The sequence below is a fragment of the Theobroma umbraticum genome, unplaced genomic scaffold (genome assembly GCF_002168275.2).
Source record: "Theobroma umbraticum cultivar Fairchild unplaced genomic scaffold, ASM216827v3 scaffold_12.1, whole genome shotgun sequence".
Lineage (NCBI taxonomy): Eukaryota > Viridiplantae > Streptophyta > Magnoliopsida > Malvales > Malvaceae > Theobroma > Theobroma umbraticum.
Genome location: NW_018397269.1, coordinates 1632900 through 1642132, shown reverse-complemented (window position 1 = coordinate 1642132; position 9233 = coordinate 1632900). Strand labels below are relative to the sequence as shown.

Here is a 9233-nt window from a genome sequence, read left to right as displayed (position 1 = left end):
TAACTTCATAATAAAAATTTGACTGTGTAACTAATTTAGTTCCTTTGATTTGAGTTTGATTCACTAGGCATTTTTCTTATGAGTTAACAGTTAACTGGAGTCTGTGGGTGAAGTCAGTGGAACTAATAAGATTATCTTCCAAATAGATATTTCACATGTAAAAGTTTGCCATCCAAACTCTAAAACCGGGATCAGATGAACTAGGGAAGTATGCAACGGTATGTTTAGTTTTCAGTTTAACCAATATTAGTCTTCAGGTTTGCGATTTGAAGATCATGAGAATCAGCTTTTACTTCATCCTAAGCAATTCTGCTCTTGGTACGCTCCTAAAAACAGTATGATGATTCTTCCCTATAGTATGGATGAACTACATGGCATTGCTTCACAAGATTCGTGTCCTTAAAACTCCTCTATTCAGTAGTTGAAAATCCTGTGCCATAACAGCCAGGACCGGAGATGGTTACAGTGACAAACAGAACCATAGGCCTCAGCAGTAGAACTAAGTCATAAAACACATTTTATATTAAGCATCAGATTTATAAGGAGAGATCAATTACACTGAAGTATTCACCGTTCCCTGCCTAAATGCTTAATTAGACCATGCTCAGGTACACAGAGTCTGCCAAGGCCTTGACTAGAATGAGGCTATTGAATTGATTTGCGCTATGCAACTTACATGGAAGAAAAGATTCTAATATAGGCTGTTTCCAAAAGTTTAAAGCCAGCATATTATCTTCCTCTATTTCCTCCCCACCCTTGCCCCTCCTCTCTGTGCAATATCAATCCACAGACACATGCAAATAAATAATATCTGCACTTAGATGGGACAAATACACTATTGCTGCTTCTTGCATTACACATTCTAGCATAGTATGGTAAAAAACTACAGCATGCACAGAGATCATTAAATCATTATTTTGACCATGGAAATCTGTTTTAAAGTAAAGGAAAAGCTCACCATGAGGCACTATCCCATTTGAGAAAACCTCCTTGCCCTCTGCTATTAACAAACTTGTGATTGGAGCCAGAAACTAGCACAAGAAAATTGAATATTTTAATGTGTTCTTTAAAGCTCCAAACCACAAACCTTGCATGCAACTAGAAAAGATACAAATTCCAAAGAGATGTAAGATTTAGAGCAATTCTACCTTCATAGCCTCCCACAACTGGATCTTCTGAAAGCAAAATGGGAGCACTAAGATTAACATATCTGCAAACAAAGTTGCATCAAAACTTAAACCTTTGATTTGTTAAACTTTTACCAGATTGAGTTCAAACTGCCAGACACAAGAAATAGATAACATTAAACTCAAGTTACTAATTCACAGAAAAAAATTGAAGACATTTAATAGATAAATGGAAAGAAGAGGCATAATTACTCGAAGCAACCAAGCCCAGCGGCTAAATGACCAGCAACACCAGCGGCTAAATTCTAGTTTCAGCCACGCTATCTATCATAAGGTTCAATTTTGATTTTTTAACCATCTCAACAATTTCAAGGGTCCCAAGAATCCCAAATTTGGATAACTTAATGTTGATGACATCCACAATATTTTCCTGTATAAGTTTTTGAATATCAACCAAATTCCTGCAACTTTCATCTGCTGCAACAGATATCCCATGCTTCTCTCTAGCAACAGTATTCACTTCTCTAAGACCTCTCCAGTCATCTCTGTGAACTGGTTGCTCAAAGAGAACAGGAGTTACCCCTTTTTCTGCAATAAAATGAATGATAAAAGACTTCTTTAATCAGTGAAACAAATTAAGTTGACAAAAAACCTAACAAGGTTAATTACAATTCAACTAAGTCCTTTGTATAACAACAAAATGTTATCTTTATCTGCTTTTAAGCCCACTTCTCATGTGTAAAATACCTTACCATCTAGCTTTTCAAGAACTTCAATAGCTTCCTTTGAAGTGTACTGCTCATTTGCATCCAAGATAAATAAGCAATGAGGGTGTGCTGCTCGTACTGCTTGAAGAACTTCAATATCTGCATTTAGGTCTCTACCCACTCTAAGCTCCAATATCTTAAATCCTAGTTTGCAATACTTAGCAGCCAGGTCAAAAGCTTTAGCCAGGGAAGTTGTTGGAATCTGCAAATATGGTATAAATAATAAGAGAGAGTCTTCATCTCAACCATGAAACTGATCATTTGACTACAATTATTAATAGTTAGACATTCCTTAAAATATGCTTGTAGCTTTGGGACGTAACTGTAGCAGCAGTTGACAAGGTATTTGACACACCCCCAAATAATCTCCATAGGGGGACACCAATGCTGTTAGCAACTGCATCAATTAATGCCATTTCCAGTCCAGCCCTAACCTTCATATACAGATACAACTTATAAGGATCGGAATGCATAGTGAGCTTCAAGCCTATTAGTTCAATAAAAAGGGAAGAAGCAACCTAAAGGAGGACCATTACTAAGCTAAATCTATGAAGGCTTAAATTTTGAAGTCGCTGATTTGTCATAACTGGCATTTGATGATGACTGATATAATGCAGAGGTGATAACAATATAATGTGTTGATATTGTTCTTCTAAGAAACAGAATGAGCTATTGAAACCAGTAAGTAACTGACTAAATCATACCACTCGATAAACACAAAAACCTAAGAACTTTTGTCACGCACTTACTGTCAGGGAAGAACATAAGATCTAAGAACTGCAAGATATCACTCAATAAACACTAAGGATTACACTTGTACTTATCAAATGAACACATTCGCAAGTTTGTTCATAGCTTGTTTCCTTTAATTATGAAGAGATATATAAAGATTATTACAAAATTCTTGTAAGAGGAATTCATTCCATCAGAACTTTTCTGAGCAGAAAAACCAAAAAGAAGAAGAAGAAGAAGAGAAAAGAAGTGCTGTTCCATTAGGAATTTGGGAATGCTGTGCTCAGAGGGAAAAAGTCCTAGAAATCAGGAAGCTCCACAGAATATATAAAAGAAAATACACACAAGTCAGCAGGACTAGATTTTTGTTCACAACCATCAATGCAACAAATAAATTTGAAAAAGAGGGGAAAAGAAAAACAAAAGGAAGGTATCAAAGAAAAGGCCAGGGTCATAGTATACTCACAGAAGCAAATCCTGTACCAGGAACAGTCTCTGAAATCTTATCTAAGACCAAATTCAAAGTCAGTGGGGGACCCTGCCCCAGAAACTTGCATGCCTCTTTCACTTTGTCAAGAGCCATAGCCTGATTCCAGTTACCCAAAGGAAGCACTGGCACCTCACCCCACCCAACACACCCGTTACTCAGTTCAACTCTAATTACCACACTCTCGACCTTTTCAAGCTTTGAAGATGCAAAGGTCAACGATTCATTGAGCCTAACACTCAATGGCCTCCCTTCAGCTCTATGTACATCAACCCAGAAAGTCTCAGTCAAGTTCTTGAACCCAAAGCTTGTTCTTTCACTTTCAGTCTTAGTAACTGCTGCTTCAGTCATCAGCTCACTGCTGCCAGTACTGGAGCTGGCAATGACACTAAACTGGGAGATGTTCTGTTTAGTTTGCAGGTATATTGGAAGCATATGGACACATGGAGGCAAAAGCAACGAGTTTGTGGAAAAAAGATCAGAGCAAAAACCAAAAGAAGCCATTGGAGGAGATGGTTGAAGTCAGCTTCTTCCTTAGTTTCTTGGTATTCACTAATCTACGGGTGATGCAATGTCATGCGTTCCGTTACTAGAAAAGAATATGTTGCGGCTGGACACTGTCTTATATTAGTTTGATTATTAGACAGATGCTTTTTTGTCAGAGCATATTTTGGTGATTGGTGACCCTTGGAAAGTAGGGAGTCACATGCCGAAATGCGTTTCCATGATCATCAGTCCCCACTAGTTAAATTCGCTGTCCCAAAGATTTATATGCAATCATTGTACTATATTATATTCAAGAAAGTGCTTTCAAAAAATTTATGTATTGTCACAACCTTTGAAATCAAAGAGAGACATTTTCAGTATCGTCAACAATCCCTTTGCTTCAATAATTTGCCATGTCCGATTGGAGTTCACATTAGCTTTTATAATGCACCCAATAAATTATTGAACTAAATTACATGCTTAAAAATCACTCATCAAGTTGTTTATTTCACATAATCTCGGAATGAATTCATCTACCTTTGGAAGGGTTCTTGACTTCTTTCATGAATGTTACCACTCTGGTTAGCTTTGGTAGAGTTTCCAAGGGACTAGTTGTTGGAGGAAATGTGTTAATCATGGATCAAAAGCATAGTAACTTCTTACATTTTGTTTTCTGATGAAGTAGTATTTCATGACATGGGTTGAGAAGAATTTAACAGCAAGATTCCTTCAAACGATACTAAAATGCATAACTTCGTTCCCGAGATCCATCAACGGTCTCTAAATTCTAATAATTGATTTTACTTCTCAAATAACTATAAATATTATACATAAGAAGCAGCATCATCCTCAAAAATAGCTTGTCAAGATGGCCGAGTTGGTCTAAGGCGCCAGTTTCAGGTACTGGTCCGAAAGGGCATGGGTTCGAATCCCATTCTTGACAAAACTATACGTTTTTCAGGTGAACAGAACGGGAGAGACGGATAAGCTTACCCATATTATTCATCAAGTTGTTTATTTCACGTAATCTCGGAATGAATTCATCTATTTTTGGAAGGGTTCTTGAATTCTTTCATGAATGTTACCACTTTGGTTAGCTTTGGTAGGTTTTCCAAGGCATTAGTTGTTGTTGCATCTGTTGCGAATGAATCTCTCACTTGTTGTGGAGAACATCCTCCCATGGGTGACGCTATAGTGGCTGCTTCGATCTCTTCTGGTCGAAAGCGTGCCCAATCAGATTTGACTTAGAGTTGTGTTGTCTGTTTGCTGTGGTGTTGTGGTATTGTGTTGTTTGTTGCTTGAGGTCCAACAACTAGTATCATAGCAAGTTACTGCTTTAAACCATGGAGAGTGATTTGGGTTCCATGATAAAGTTCAGAGTCTCAAATTAATCAAATTGGAACTTAATGAAGGAAGATCATCTATTTTGCAAGGATTTATTTGATATGATATTGGGTGTTTAATTCCACTACGCCCAAGGATTTGTTTGGTGATGGATTGCATAATGTTGACTCTATCTTGCGGAAGTTCTAGCCATAAGGGAGGCCATGGTCCTTTTCACAGCATCCTCATGCGCTAAGATTGGTGGCATCATCGTAGAGTGTGACTCCATGAATGCGGTGACTTAGATTACCAAACCCCCTAACGCTCCATGGAGGATAAGACAACTCATTTTTCAGATCAGTGCACTCAGAGACACAGTACTGAACTGGCAGATTCGTTACATACCCGGGTCGGGTAATGAAGTGGCTGATAATCTCGCCAAAACAGGAATTGAGAGGCCTAACGATCTCGTAAGAATCCTTCTGCAGCTTTTCAGTGATGCTGGTATGTTTTGGCTCCCCTGTTCTGCAGTGTTGTTATGTCTTTAGTACTGGAGTCGAGGAGGGCTCCTCTGGCTGACCCTTCCTCTGCTTTTGCTCTCGTTCTATGGCTGGGCTGTTTCTGTCATGCTGGTCTTTTGGGTCTGTTTTGTTGACAGTCACTTCGCTGTGAATGATGTCTGAAACCAGTACGGAACTTAAACAGTTCATTCCTTACTGGTGGTCGTTTTTTCTTTTTTGTGGCTCAGGTGCACGAAACTGTTGTACAGATGAGATTCTTGTGCTTGCATTGGCTAGTCTGACATTTTTGGTAAGCCAGTAATGTCTCATGAGACCTGATTTCCAACGTCAGATCTCTCTTTTGTTCTCTACAGGGATTCCCTGCTTTATAACACAATTAACTTTCAAAAATAAAAAATATTGGACACTATTAGAAAATGGATTGATATTAAGTGCTTTTCACCACGTAGCAAAAGTAACAAACCCATAGTATTTGAGTAGAGTTTGCTACATTGCATGAGAAAAAGACTCCCAAAATAAATCTTTTGCTATTAAAAACTTTGTTAATTTGAAAAACAAGGAGGGAAGATCAATGCTAAGTACTTGAGTGACTTTCAAGATTTAGCGGATCAACTTACTAGTATAGATATTGACCTGGATGATGAATTACAAGTGTTGTTGCTTTTGAATTTTTTTTCCAGACAATTGGGAAACATTGATTGTGAATTTCAATAAATCGACTCCAAATGGTAAATTGACCTTGGGGGTGGTAAAAGATAATATGTTTAATGAAGGGGTAAGACGAGATGATATGGACTTTGGGACCAATCAAACTCTTATCACAAAGAGCATGAGCAAAACTAAGAATAAACGTAAAGACTTTAGAGGTTGTATTAAGTTCAAAAACAGGTCAAAGATCAAGGATTCAGTGAAGTGATACCATTGTGGCAAAGTTGGTCACATCAAGTGGAATTATAAGATCCTGAAGTAAGAGACAAAAGATGGAAAAGCAAGAAGAGTTTAGATGATAACAATGTTGCAGCAATAAATTTTGATGATGATACAGTTACTTTGTTCTGTACACATGGTGATTATATCCTTGTTGGTATTTGAGGCATTGAATGGATAGTTGATGCTAGTGCCACATATGATCGTGTTCACGATCTACTAAGATGGGAAACAAGAGTGTGCCGCAGATTGTAAGAATCGATGATATTGTCGTCGAAACAATTATTGGCTGCACATTGACTTTGAAGGATGTGAGACACATTCTAGATTTGAGGATGAACTTGCTTGCAGTGAATGTCCTTGACAAGAAAGTAAATGAAAGTTAAAAATGGGCAATTGAAGCTTCTCAAGAGGTCTGTGCTAGTTGCAAAAAGAAAACTAAGTTGCACCATGTACAAGACTTTGTTGAAATTGTGCAATGGTACCTGCAATTGAGGACAATATTTCACCAAACTTGTGGTATAAAAGGTAGGTGCAGATGAGTGAGGAAGACTCGCTACTTTTGGCGAAAGAGTCCTTTATTCTTCCGACCAAAAGTATATCTGTAAACTTTTGTGCTCATTGTTTATATAATAAGTATGGAAGAGTTTCTTTCCATATATACATCTTTTTAAAAGAAAAAAAAATCAAATTAATTTATTTTAATGGATATTGTTATAATGATTGAGTTCGTAAATTCAACTGTTCGACATGAAAGAGAAATCCGTACTAATTTTTTTTGTTTAGTTGTCATTTAAGTGAATTTATATTTTTTAGTGAGTTCATTTAAACGGATAAATTTCGCTTTACGAAACAAGTTAAGTCTATCATAAGACCTACCCAATGTGTTATCTAATTAATTATATGTTATTCTTTTAGCTTTAATAAATCAATTTTAAATTCAATATCCCGTTTTGTTTCTTTAAATTATTTTTATATTTTATCATTTTACAACATATAAAAATCCTTTAATATTGAAATGTCTTTTGAATATTCCAATAATTATGGCTGAATTTAAGAAAAATTTCTTCTTAGAAATTTTCGCGAAATTTATTTCTTATAACTTTCATGAAATATTATCATCGGAGAATTTTTATTTACTCATTTATTTGTTTTATTTATTTATTTATATTTATATTTATTTTTTTCTAAATAAATGAAAAAAACTCTTGATATTGAAATGTCTCTTTAATACTCTAATACTTATGGCAAAATTCAAGAAAAATTTCTCGCTTAGAAAATTTCAAGAAAATTATCCTTTATAACATTCTTAAAATTCTATCATCAGAGTGTTTATTTACTCACTTATTTATTTGTTTATATATATGTTAAACTTATTTTATATGTTTATTTCAAATTTATTTTTTTATTATTTTTAAATAAATAAAAATCTTTTAGTATGAAATTCTCCAAAATTCCCCAACCCTTTTTATAAAATTTAAGAATACTTTCTCACCCACAAATTTTCAAAAAAATTATCCCTTATAGCTTCTTAAAATTCCATCATCAAAAGGTTTTTATTTACTCATTTATTTATGTTGAAGCTATTTTATATGTTTATTTCACATTTATAAAAAAAACTAAGAATAAAAAATAAATACCAAAATAAAATAAAGAAGAGTAAATAAATTCATACCTTTTATGTGAACTGGGCCTGCCCCTTTTAGAGCTTACTACTTCAAATAAGCCATGAGCAAAAATTGGATTGAAATGGGCCTCGATCAATGTAGGTAAATGGTCAATTTTTTTTTAAATACTATAGGTGGGACTCAAACACCAAAGCTCTCACTTACCAAACTATAATCTAAATAATCAAAACTATGGTGCAAGCTATTATTTTTTTAATAATAAGGGAGGGGGGATTCGAACCCCGCTCTTTAAGCAAAAGGATAATATATTAACCAATTAGCTAAATGCTCGAGTGTAATGCAAGCTACTATTTGTTTTCCTATGCTGATTTAAATAAGATCGTTTAATGCTCTCATTATATAAACCCAAAATAAAACAATAACTCCATTTTTAACCTAAGCTTTTCTCTCTCTAGAATGAGAGCTTCTCCATCTAGGATTTAACTTTGCCTAGATTCAAGCCATCGGGTTGCCACTGCCCACCACTTTTTATATTGTTGATAAAAAAAAGCGGCTAGTGGCGAAATCTCTCCAAATTTCACCAAGAAATTCTTCTCGAGTAGACCTAACACTTAATCAGAATATTTTTTACAGAATCAACCAAATTTCCTTATATCTAACTTTGAAATCTCAAAACCCAAAACCCAAAAACTTAAAAAGGTTTTTTCTCTGCTGATTTTTTATCTTTCCTTTCCCAGTCCATCCTTGTGTTTTGATTTTGGCTGATTAAGGGGTATTTATATTCATTTTGGTATCAATCTTATCTTAGATTAAGATTTTCCTTTCTAAAAGTTAAATTTTGAATTAGTAGATTATGATCTTATTCTTGTTATTTTCAATTTCTTTTTGGTTTCGTTCATTATCTTTTTTTTCTTTCCTTTTCTTTTTAAATTTCCTTATATTTGTCTTTATTTTTTTTATTATTATTGTTCTTAGTTTTGTTGGTGAGACACCCCGATCAAAATATAGTGACTACACATATGGTCCCACGCAGTTTGAGTGTAATAGATACTCTCTTACTTTTATTGATGATACTTCCCAAAAACTATGTGTATTTTTGTTTAAAACAAAAGTTAGGTGTTGCATTATTTCTAGAAATTTCATGCAATGGTGGAAAGGATGACAAAATTATCCTTGAAATTTCTTCATGTTGACAATGGTGGTGTGTACACTTCTAATGACTTTGAAGACTACTG

General features: G+C 34.9%; 1 protein-coding gene and 1 non-coding gene across 2 annotated transcripts; one reads left to right on the top strand and one right to left on the bottom strand.

Annotated features, from left to right (window-relative positions):
• Positions 1-954: 954 nt before the first annotated feature.
• LOC110426083 (L-Ala-D/L-amino acid epimerase-like) lies at positions 955-3728 on the bottom strand. The gene is given in 7 exon segments (XM_021441173.2): positions 955-1031; positions 1149-1210; positions 1380-1429; positions 1432-1715; positions 1880-2096; positions 2218-2328; positions 3093-3728. Coding segments are annotated over 7 exon segments (1326 nt in total). The 5' UTR covers positions 3618-3728.
• Positions 3729-4461: 733 nt separating this feature from the next.
• On the top strand, positions 4462-4542 carry TRNAL-CAG (transfer RNA leucine (anticodon CAG)). The gene has a single exon. It is a non-coding gene; the product is annotated as a tRNA-Leu (tRNA).
• Positions 4543-9233: the final 4691 nt, after the last annotated feature.